Source organism: Glossina fuscipes, unplaced genomic scaffold, assembly GCF_014805625.2.
Source record: "Glossina fuscipes isolate IAEA_lab_2018 unplaced genomic scaffold, Yale_Gfus_2 59, whole genome shotgun sequence".
NCBI classification, from domain to species: domain Eukaryota; kingdom Metazoa; phylum Arthropoda; class Insecta; order Diptera; family Glossinidae; genus Glossina; species Glossina fuscipes.
In genome coordinates this window covers 794,446-806,889 of record NW_023998431.1, presented here as the reverse complement: position 1 = coordinate 806,889, position 12,444 = coordinate 794,446, and the positions used below count along the sequence as shown (strand labels likewise).

Genomic DNA, 12,444 nt, shown 5'->3' with positions numbered 1-12,444 from the left:
ATTAAAGTATTTTTTGTTTTAGTTCATATTAATAATTATCCGTAACCCGATCAGTTACGTTAGGCACAAATAATAATATAACAATAATAACAATTAATATTAATAATATTAATAATAATAACATAATAAATCGAAATTGTTTGCCTTTTTATGAATACGGACACAATACGCACTATAAGTGAATTTTAAATATTCGCAAGCAAATTCACGACAAATTTATTATGTAAATATACACTTAAAAGAAAAATCTCTTTTTCATCTTCCAATTCAATTCATCTAGTCGAAAATGTTATAATGTAAATTATACTTAATTTATGATGACGATGCATACACGTATACTTACTTTATTTCTTTCAAATGTTCTTTTACCTTTTTTTTTTAATAAAGATGTTTTTACAAAATTCACGCAATACACAACGCAACCATATTGTACTTGTAAAATAAAATTTGTAAGATAACGTACGCAAAATAGATAAATAAATCAAGAAATTTTATGAATTATTTTTTTTCTTTAAAAGTTCGAAGAAATCGAAACAAACGATGTTTATCATTTATTTTTTAATAGTTCAAAACAGTAATTCCCCGACCTAAGTTGAAGAAAAAAAAATTTATTTTTCACAATATCCGGCCTTATTTATCAGCATAGACTTCATCAAAGGCCATGCAATGACTTCTTCTCTGATATTTCGAAGATTTTTTTTTGTACGCTACACCACTTGCGGTACGGGGCATATTAACTTTGTTCGAGTGTATATAATGTATAGAGGGGCTAAGATAGACGCACCGAACAGAACATGATTCTGCATAAATCTAAGCTTATCTGTCCATTTACTACGTGTCCATGAATTTTTGTGTTTAACCTACAGGTCGTAATTTTTGAGACATTTTAATGAAGCTTGCACACCGACTTCCTTTGACCCAAGGACGAACATTGCTGTAAATGGTTCGGATCGAATCATTTTTTCGACCATTCCCCATATAACACCTTACTTTAAAAAATCGTTATAAGGAAAAAAATTACAATTTTCAAACTCTCAACAACTCTTTTGAACTCCCCCCCGCATATAGCCGTTCCAGCGAAAATTGAATCTTTATATTGCAAAAAGGTGCAATTTTCAAGATTTCATGATCAAAATTGATACACAATAGTAAATTGATATAGAAATCAAACTTACCGAATTTAAACCACATAGGTACTTTTCTTGGACGTCGCACATAAGGATTCTCATGAAACGTAAACATTTATACGCCAAAAAGGCCTAATAGTTTTAATGTTTTGCGATGAAAATTTGCTCATGATCGTAATTTGCCATAAAAATTAAGTGCACCAAATTTGAACCAGATCAGTCTGTCTATTCTTTAGAGAAGAATTATATTATCATATAAGAATTCTCAGAAAAAGATTTAATATTAGCACAAAAATTTTAGGGAATTTTAGATAGGGAATTTGGGATCAATCTTTTGGGCCAATTACATACATATATATATATAGGAATTATCACGAAAGCAAGCCCTAATATGGAAAGAAACCGAATGTCGGTTTTGTTTTTTGTGACGGAAACTGAAAGATTTTAAAAAGTTTTTAGGAAATAAATCAAGTTCGTAAAATTTGGACCAAGCCAAGTACGGGCTTTCATGAAAAGTGTACCTCTGTATAATAAGAATGTGGAACTTGTGATGTATTGTTACCAAAACAAGTGAATAAATGCATTAGGCGAAATTGTTTTGCGGTACCCTAAAGGTGGCTATGTTCGACTGTAGTGCTCTTACTTCTTTTTTTTAAAAGACCCTCAAAATACGCTTCCATTTTCACGGTTACATCATTCAATCGAAATTTTTTCACCTGGAACATTCGCCCCCCACTAAGTACTTGCAAAAAAAAAAAATAAAAAAATTATTTGCGTTGCGGCTAATACGATTGATAGGGTAGCAAACAATTCGAATTCAATTCATGCAAATTAGCCATAACAGCTATCGATTCACGACACAATGCATTTGCTTTCCTGGACTAGCGACTAGAGACGGTACCCGTTTGGAGAGCAAATTTCTCATGCCCAAAACTATTCAGAAAAGTATTGGTTTTAGATAACTTTACAATGTCTTTCAAATCGGTACTAAATTCACTATAGATAGATAACGGTGTTTTATCCCGCTTATACTTATACAAAATTCGGACTATGGTAACTCGCTAATAAACGGTCCTAATGGCATGAAATTTTAGCCGGCGAATTACAGACTTTTCGCTATTTATTGGTCTTAGGAGATCTTAATCCAAGAATGTGTTACTTTGAATTTTGTTGCAAGAGCCGAAAACAACCAGATAATAGGATCATTTGATTAACTTGCTTTCGTTCTAATGACAAATTAGCCATATTTTATTTTACTAGTAAGTATTGGATGGCAGATTCTTCTCTCAAGCCAAATTAAGTGAGATGCGGCATGAAATCTACAAGATTCTCAAGATATTTTAATAAAACTTTTTTCCATTTATACACTCACCTAACTTCAAAACAAATCTCGCTTGTACAAATGTAAGTATGTGTACACATACATACATATGATGAATTTTTCTTTATAATTTTTTTCATTTGTCGTTGTAAAAACTTCATCATGCCATCTTTAAAGACATTTGTCGTCGTACATCGCTCTTCCCAATAGATTCACAGATACGTTTCTCAACCGCAATATTGTTTCCCCAATGAATGAAAATCTTCTGTCGTAACGCCACTATTCGAACTTCACCATATTCTTTTAGTTTTATAGGTCTTTCGATGTCATATTTTTTATTACACTGACGATCTCTAGCACCATGTAGTACCATTTGTGCGATTTTGCATTCAGTCATACTTTAGTGGACCAGGTTGACATGTTCTTTGCATTATTCGACACAGGTCACTTTTCATTTTTTCATTATCACCGACAACTTTCATGGATTTAAAAAACCTTTCTTCAAAAAGCTAACTACGTAAGATCGATGTATGTAATTACGGAAGCACCAAGTTATTGATTTTGTTTAGAGAAGACGTTGCGCAATAGCCTTGTGATTTTTCTTATGCTAGCAGTCATGCTAGCAGTCATGCTAGTTCCCTATAAAAGAATTGTCAGTTAACATGTGAATATCGAATAATTTTTTCAATTTTATTTTGCAATTATCACTGTACTGATCTCTGGGCTCTTAAATATCCTACATAAAAGGTAATTGAAGTTTAACTATGCTCACGGGCGTCAAATTTGAAAAGTTATATTGTACATACCAATGGGACCATGTGGCCATACAAAGTTTATAGTTTTCTTTGCGGCATAAGATATTGTCACATATGTATTTTATAAAGATGAACTTTTGGGTTATTATAGTCGTGGGAGGCGACCCTTACGAAAAACTTGATAAAAATGATGACAAAAAGCTAAATTTTAATTCGCACATTTTCGATATATTTTACATAAAAGCTGTTCCAATCGTCCAACGCGATCATTACATATTTGTCGCCCTAGATGGGATCGTATTGTTCAGTGTTCACTCGAAAAAGAAAACGTTAAGTTAAGTTAATCATTCTTTGCAATTACACAAGTGTATTTCCGCATAGACATAGATGATGTTTCAAGTCGTTATCTGACATAACATCGTAACATATTACTTCCCAGTTATAAGTTTTTACTTGCTTTCCCAAGCGAGGATGGCAACTAATCGAAAACGCGATAGGTGTGTTTGAGGCCGAGTTAAAACATCAATCTCTTTATATTTAGTTATTTAACTTGTTATGTAAAGCTGAGATGAAGCTAGCTAGCTAGCTATCAGACGGATAGATCATTTCTATCGTTTGCATTTAAAATTAACTTCTCTACCAATATATTTGAATATGTTTGTAGGATACCTATATGCTTTCAATACATCAACATTGTGAATAATAATTTTATTGAGTAAGATAGATATTCACATAATTTTCCTAAATGCGATTTTCAAGCTAAACTATTTGAAATGTTGTTTTGTGGTAAATAGCATCGATTAGCGTTCATTTCAAAATGGTCTGTACTGCCCTTCCTCGTACAGTTCGTTTATGTCAATTTACCTATACTCGGCTTTTTCTCATTTACAATCTTTTTCATATATTAATCGAAAGAGTAATGAATCTGAAATCTGAAAGTTATTTTTAATTTTTTTTCTTTTTTTTTTTTTAATTTAAAACCTCCATTTCGTTGCAATTTATTTATAGGTGTAATAATTTATTGAATTTAACATAGTTTTATTATTATTATTATTATTATTATTATTATTTTTGTGTTTTTTTTCTTGTAAATTACAGATTCTTAAGTTGTTTACTGTTAAATATATTATTTAAGTTTAACAAAAGGAGAAAAACAGTGACTGAATATCGGAGCAATAATTTTTAATCAGTTTATATGTGTGTACATAATGTTAATTAATGGTGTGAAAATCAAAAAATCTGTGCAGCCAGTAAAAGTAAAGTCCGGAAAAGATTATTTAAGAAACGGAACAGAAACGCAAACACCAAACATTTCAATTGCTGTCAAGGTATCGTTATTTTTAAGTTTTTTTTTTCACCGGTTCTTGTTGTTGTTTGTTTATGTTTTATTTATTAATAGAGTAGAAATTCTTAATTTTTTGGTTATAAAAATAAATTAACAAAATGAGCTGCCATTCATTAAAAACAAAAAAAAAAAAAAAGAAATAAAATAATTTGGAACTAATATTAAAATTGGGCAACTGGCACAGCTAACACTGCGAAACAATGCGTCTATGCGTCTATGCGTCTATACGTCTGGATATATAGTTTATGAAATTATTCATTCCATCGTCATTGCTCTTTATCTAGGCAGTGCCAACTTAAGTGCTTAAATAAATGAAGTACTAGTCTCAAAATGTAGCGCTATGCGTAAGTATGGGAGAACTTACAACTCTACACTGTTTTCTATAAGTGTTTTCACTAGTAGTGCTAGTTATATTAATATTAGGAGTACTAGGTAGGGTATTTTGTTCTTCTTTTGTTAGTTTAATTATTATATATAATCACATTAACTGCTGCTTATTGTGGCTAATAAAAAAAAAAAATCCGAGAACAACATATTTAATGTCAGTTCGTCAGCTTACCATCTGAACTACATATGATGCCACTGAGTGCCAGCAGTGGACGCATGTTCATTGGCACGAGCAATTTCTTCATGCAAGCCATGACCCAACCATGTCAAGTGTATTTTACTATAACGCGCTGTACACAATCTCAATGGATTTCCACGCCTTAGGCCCATATCTGTTTCACCGTATTGATCCAGATATGGTGGTTGTACAAAGCAACCTTTATTTTTGCCTAAATAAACGATTTGGCAGTCACGTATACGAAGGAAGAGTCCCACCTCCGCAGCGCAGTAGTATGCATGGTAAGTGCAGGCGCCCACTGGACGTTCGTGCAATTCGGGTTGACAACAGTACGACTGACCGCATAAAATTTCACCACAAATTAAGCACATGGTGGGCGTTTTCATTTCCTCGCGCTCGTTATTAGGACAACTAAATTCTGAGATACTATTGATTAAATCGCTATAATCCTCTGGCAACGATACCAGTTGCGGTATTGCTCTAGTGCAGGGTACTATTCGCAATGGTTGATTATTACGTTTCGTTTTCGTGGTCACTACCTCAAGATTTGTAATATCCGGATGTGAGGCAAACATTTCTAATATTGTAGCGAAAGGGCTTTCCGTATCAAAATACGATTCCAACTGTGTACTTAAGCCCAAGTACTTGCACATATTGTCGTAAGTGTCACTTCCATTGTCGGCCAGAAAATCTGGAAATTCGACATCGGTGACAAAGTGAAAGAAGAGACAGCAACAACGTAAAAATTCACGCATTTCCGTCTTAATATAATCCAGCAAAGCATTTAGTGTTTGTAAAGAGCATTCCGCTTGGCTGCCATCCACTTCAATCATACCTTCATCGTTATTTTCTTCTGGCATCGATTCTGCAATAGTTTTACTTTCTGCCTTTTGTCTTTGCTGTGCTTTTTGACGAGTTTCTACATTGTATTTATTGAAAAAAGCAGTAACATTTTCTTTAGCCTTTTGAGATAATTCAATACATTCTTCGTCAACGTCCATTAGACCGTCAACTGGCTTTTCAAACAATACTACAGCCTTAACGACATTGGCCAAAAAGAATATTTGCAAGGTATAGAAGTCCATTAGGCTGCCATTAACCACAATAGCGGTTGTACGATCTGCAATTTGCGTCAATAATAAAATTTTACAATAATTGCCTTAGAAAAACACTTACGATCATATGCAAACAATATATTGGGAACCATCCACAGGGCTAAAAGCATTTCACCGAAACAATCCCATTCGAGCACTGAATTACCCTGTTGTTTTAAAACCATATTCAAGAGGTCATTAACCGGTTTAATCAAATTTTTGATATCGGTCTGTGACAAATTAGCAGAGGACAAACAACACGCTCTGATCAGGCCGCTCAAACAACTTTTGTGACGTATTGACATCTCATCTTTTAACGGTTTGCCTACAGCTCTTAAGTAAACTTCTAATGACTGTATAGTGTAAGTACACGAATGCCACATAGATAGAAGACCCTCTTCATCGTTCTTACTTAAAGTTTTTACATAGTGTTGAACGAAATAACTCCAACTTTCTGGTATCTCTGGTCGCTTTATAGGCTGCGACATTATCTCAAACAACTTAGGATCCGTTAATATATGAGCCTCCTTTACGGTTGCCAACCAATATGGTAAATTATAATACCACATATCGGTGTCTTCTGCGTCAACCAAACTTTGCAATTTATCACCGAAAGCACGCATAGTTTCAATCCACAAGTCAATGGGAAACATTTCGTCCCCGGCGTGAATAACGTTTGGTATAGAGTACTTGGATAAGGGAACCGTTAAAGGAAGAACCGTATTACTCATGCAGCGACAATATGGACACTGAAATTCAGTGTTAGCGGAGGAAGATATTAATAGAGAACGTCGAGGACGACGTGATTCTTTGGTTTCTTCATTGTTATAGTATTCTTGCCAGCAATTTACATGCATTACATGGCCACAGCTGCTGGTATGCAAAGAGGTGGGATAATTGCGTTCAGATTTAAGAACCTATGGAGAGAAATTTTAAAAGATTTTCATCCCCTTTTTTTTTTACATTACCGAACACTTCAATTACGTCGAAAACCTAATTAATTTATCATTAATATCTGAGAGGTAGTCAGTCTCCTTCTGTAAGTATGCATATTATACATTGTACAAAACGTTTCAGTCTGTCATAATAAACTGTATATAGAATATGTGCATAATTGTAAGCGTCTTGGAGGAAAAAACACATACGAACACAATGAGAAAGTCTCTAATAAAAGCCAACTCGATCTTTCATTTCTCAAAAAATGCATCTTATGTGACGACTTAGCCTAAACTAAACGGTAATTTTTTTTTTTTTTTTTTTTTAAAGGTTTAGGGTTATTGCTTGCTATTCGACCACGATAAAGAATATTAAAAATACCTTTGATTGTTGAACAAAAGCCAAGTAAACTAGTGTCGGACCATCCTTGCTAACGATAGCTTCTTCAAAACACAAGATACAACTAAATTTCTCCTCCTCCGGTTGCTGTAGACGTCGTTCTACACCCAAACAAGCGACTGAGTTATAAGCTACAGCACCCTCTAATGCAGAATCATCTTGCCACTCCATACTAAGACCACCACCACCACTACCACCACCACCACCACCACCGCTGACTACCAATGAATCAGTTGAAGCAGTAGCCACATCATTAGCGTTGGCAAACATTTCAGCATGGGATTTCATGAAATTCTTCTGGGCATTTTGCATTTGTGCCAAAATTTTGGCTCGACGATCAGCAGCCAAGCGTGCACGCTCTTCTTTTTCAAGTTTCTCCTGTTCGGCAGTGGTCAGAGGAACATTGGCATCGGCATCATTGGTCTGATTAGGAACTTCCATATCGTCGCTTTGCATACGTTCCGCTTGATAGGAAGCTTGTTTAGATTGCAACTCTTTAAATTTACGGATAATCCATAAAATGAAATCACGATGAGCTTCAACCTGTTCGTCGACAAAGAAAAGATCACATAAATATTCATTTTTATAGAGTATAGTAATGGAAACACTAACACGTCCGCTATGTGAGAGTTCTTCTAACTTTTGTAATAGTCTATATTTTTGAGAGCGTTCATAAAATGACAAAAACGGATAATGGCCGGACTCTTCTTCTTGTAGACCATAGCCGATTAGATGCAAAACCTGCAAAGAAATCGCATTGTTTTGTTTATTAATCATTTAAGATTTCAGAAACAAACAGCAGCACTCTCTGCAGATAGTAACCTTTTGCAAATGATTTTCTTGAAAACCTTTAGTCTTTAGATCTATAGCTCTTTCCAAAATTGTATTTATAAGATGCATCATCACGTCACATTGCAGTAAATTAGCAATAGTTCTAATATAATGAGAAAATTGAAAAAAACCAAAAAACAATTTATGTAATCGATTCATGTAACTTACATAAAGGAATCGGTTAACTTGGGCAACTTTGGCGGTGGACAACATACAAGCTCGTTTTTGGCTTTTCGTCGGGCCCTTTGCGTTTCTTCAGACTTTGATTTTTCTTCCTTGGTGTAATGATAAAAATACATATTGTACTCATCGTACAATTCCTCTTTCAATTTATAAACACCCTTAGCGTCATATTTTTGCGGCTTCTGAAACACGGCGACCGAATCGATTACATCTTCTAGCACAGTATCATTATTCGAATCTGGTAGAGATCTATTTAATTCAGAATGCGAATAAGCCTTTATGCACAACAACTCTATAATTTCTTTTTTAGTCCGATCATCTTCAGTGACATGTGCTACACCTGGCATGTAACGTTCACCGATAATTACAATCAGCAATTCCAAAAACTCATCAATCATTGACAGTTGTCGTATGAAGTCATCATCCGAAGCAGAAACAGAAGCGTTCTCTTCGTAATCGGGTTGTATCCAGTCGATTAAACGAAATTTATTTAGGAGATGTATAAGATATTGATTGCTTTCAATTAATGAAGCACCAATTTGCATTCCGACAATGTCGCGATCTAACATTTCGGTGCGACAACGCACATTACGATAAAAATATAATTGATGCAGCAACGAATAACCATTACGACGCCACATACCTGCATGTACCTATACGTCATAAATCAAATGAAGCAAATTTCGTTATCATTAAAAGCTAATTTAATATTTTAAGGTTGTATGAACTCTATATCTATAACGATATCTTGTTCGATAAAAGGACGTCGAAAAAACGATATACTATCGTGACTCCATCGGACAGATATTGTTAGTAATAGTTAGAAATAGCAATTTTTTTTTCAATTATTTCCTCCTACTCTTGAAACTGACCTGAGCTATCATTGTTTGAGTACAAAGAATTGGTTCCATCAATTCTTCAGGTGTACGCTTGGCGAAGGTTAACGAATCAAAATTCAAATCATAACTACCCAAATGTAAATAGACACCGGCGAAAAATCGTGACAACGGCAAGTGTATAGACACGGGTGATGAAGACACGTCGTACATTAAACATTTGGCAATATGACCAGCTACCGTTTTTTCTTCAGTTTTAATATCGCCTACAATAAAGCCGTTGGAGCACAAATAGCGCATAACCATCTGATAAAGTTTAATTAAAACCTGACGATCTGTAGCACACCAATCGAGTATTAAGGTAATAGCACTTGCTAGTTTAATGTGTAAATTGAAAGCGCACTCCCACTCTGGCTCGTAGTCCATATGTTGACCCGTCTGACGTGTAATTGACTCCATGCCTTGCATAGCATTCAAAACGCGCAACAAAGCCTTGCAACCCTCAATAAAACCTTCACGCAACTCATCTGTCCAAACATCTGGTTTGAAACTGAGAATATAGCGCAAATCATAAAGTATATAGGAGGCACGTTTAAAATAACTGGCGGTCGAAACGTGTTTAGAAAATTGTAAGGTCTTATTCTGTACGAATTCCTCAATTGAGCGATGATAAAATGTGTGCAATAGTTTATGAAATATGCCTTCACGAGCAATCAAGTAGTGCGATATGCTCGGCACGGTAAACAGCTGAACACTCAGTGAAACAATGGAAAATGAATGATCGTGATCATCACTAATAAAATCTTGCACTATTGTAGCGTAGTTTTTGGAAAACTCTTGAGCCAAAGCCATTTTATTATCATATTCCATTAGCATGCCCGAAATCAGTAAACGATGCCAACAGGTACGAGCCGATTTCCATAATTTCACATCGTATTCAAGTATATGACGTATGCAATAAGGAGCTTTTTTGTCCATAATTACACGAGCAAATATTTGACGGAAAGTACTATGACGTACCAAAAACTCTTGGAACCAGGTCAATAGTTGCAAAGCAAATTGCTGACAAGCCACAGCGCGTACATGCAAAACTGAAACGCGCAATGATTGATTGGCTCTAGCTGGTGCCATTGGCACATTCGGAGGTACTGACTGCTTCTCGATGGCCTCTTTTAGCAGATTGCATTCACTAAAACCGTCACATTTAACCACAGCACGTCCCTCACGATCTATACTAGCTACAATTTCGCCAGCATCTTTGGTCGGACATTTGGCAATTTTTGTTAGAGTCTGTATGACCTGATCGAATGTATGTGACTCATCGTTATAGAGAACCGTACAAAAATGATCATCGCCAGCACCTTCTCCATCCAAACATTCAAGACTGGCCTTTGATTCAATTTCCAAATAATTTACACAAAATGATAATATGGCGGCAAAAGCTATTTCGCAACGTTCGTTAATAGCATCTGTTATTATGGCGCTTTTTGTATTATTTTCTTTGCCACGCTAAAATAATATTAGATGATATTAAGTAGCGACAAAGAGTAAAATGCGTAAAAAGCCCTACCAAATGTTGTTCGCAGTAAGGATTTTTCTTCCAGGCCTCCTCATCCCCGCAATCACAACATCCACCACCGGCTGAAGTGCACATTTTGTATTTATGATAGCGATGAGCCGATTGCTTGAAGCAACTCACACATAAGACGCAGGTGGAATCCATGCCGCATTCCCGACAACTGTACGTAGGCTCACCCATCTTAAATACTTTACCACATACAGACTGCGTGGCACCCTCAGAGCTAAGCTTATCCAACACCGTATTTGGATTATCACCTAATATGAACTCCAAGAGAACATCGATAATGCCTTCCTTGGCGCCACTTTCTTTAAACATACATTTCACTGAAAAATGCAATCGAGAGATAATCAAAAGGCAACAATAAAAAAAAAACAAACAACAAAATTAACGTCAAAATAATTATAAATAACTAATGTTAATATAAACAATGAGGAAAACAAAGAAACCACAAGAAACTTTTGTTACATTATAACCTAACTAATGACTAATATTAGTAAATAAAACAATTCAATTTTATTGAAAAATATATTTTAGTAAAAGATTTTGCCAAAAGAAAAACAAACTCGCATAATGACAAACTTACAAGAACCTTCGCAGATGTTCTTCTTATGTCTCACTTCTTCCTTTTCTCTCAATACCTTTCTCAATTCTCCATACAAATTTGACCCTTTAAGTTAAGTGTTTTGTTTTTTGTTTTTTGTTTTTTTTTTTTGCAAAGAGAAAATTTTGAAATTTTTAGTTTTAATGAAAAAAGCAAGTGAGAAAAAGATCATGTTCGAATTAAACCGCGATTCTTACATATTCTAACATACAAGTTTCTCTTCATTATCATTTATCGCTTTATCGCTTTATCGCTTACAGAGTACACTTTTATATATAAATATTATTACATATGTTAAAAATTTCTATTATCATCTCTTTAGTCATTAACTTATTGTTGTTCTATTTGTAATGCCAAGCCTCACAACCTCATCTATGTTATATATTTTTGGGTTGAGCATAAGATTATGAATCAATTATTTTATTGCCACTTTCACTGTGTGATGTTATTAAGCGGTCATTAAAATCCCGTTGACTCAACCACTTTCAATAATAAATATAGTTGGTTATCGTTTAAAAGTGATTACATTTGAAAATAGCATAAAAAAGACTCCACTCCTCCCCTTCTCTCCCTTTTCTTTCCAAATCAAAATCGAACAAATTTAGATCGCTTTCAGATACAATGGAAAACTTATTCATAATGTATGATACATTTGAAGAGAACAACAGATTGGCTCACTTATTGAGGAGAATATTGCTAAACCGCAAGATATATTGTCGGGGTGTTGCACTGAAAAAGGGAAAAGAATCAGAGATCAGAACCCCAAAAGTCTATGTCAAAATGGTGAACCCATTTAAGCCTTGACCATCTTCTATTCACCTGCCTGAAAGAAGTAAAAAAAAAAAAAAAAAAAAAAAAAAAAAAAAAAA

The 12,444-nt window shown here is 34.5% G+C and overlaps 1 protein-coding gene across 7 annotated transcripts in view; it reads right to left on the bottom strand.

The window, feature by feature from the left end:
- Positions 1 to 5,048: 5,048 nt before the first annotated feature.
- LOC119637268 (E3 ubiquitin-protein ligase UBR1) overlaps positions 5,049 to 12,444 on the bottom strand; it is a 17,610-nt gene continuing 10,214 nt past the window's right edge. For 3 of the 7 annotated variants that reach the window (XM_038033164.1, XM_038033162.1, XM_038033163.1), the window contains 9 exons: positions 11,558 to 11,641; positions 10,963 to 11,297; positions 9,429 to 10,901; positions 8,542 to 9,209; positions 8,365 to 8,476; positions 8,155 to 8,283; positions 7,525 to 8,085; positions 6,290 to 7,124; positions 5,049 to 6,233 (listed from right to left, as the gene is read on the bottom strand). In XM_038033164.1, the coding sequence (XP_037889092.1) occupies positions 5,116 to 6,233; positions 6,290 to 7,124; positions 7,525 to 8,085; positions 8,155 to 8,283; positions 8,365 to 8,476; positions 8,542 to 9,209; positions 9,429 to 10,901; positions 10,963 to 11,297; positions 11,558 to 11,641 (5,315 nt within the window). In that variant the 3' untranslated portion in view covers positions 5,049 to 5,115. The remainder of the gene's footprint in view (positions 6,234 to 6,289; positions 7,125 to 7,524; positions 8,086 to 8,154; positions 8,284 to 8,364; positions 8,477 to 8,541; positions 9,210 to 9,428; positions 10,902 to 10,962; positions 11,298 to 11,557; positions 11,642 to 12,444) is intronic. The other 4 variants (XM_038033165.1, XM_038033167.1, XM_038033168.1 and 1 more) reach the window with 2 other exon arrangements.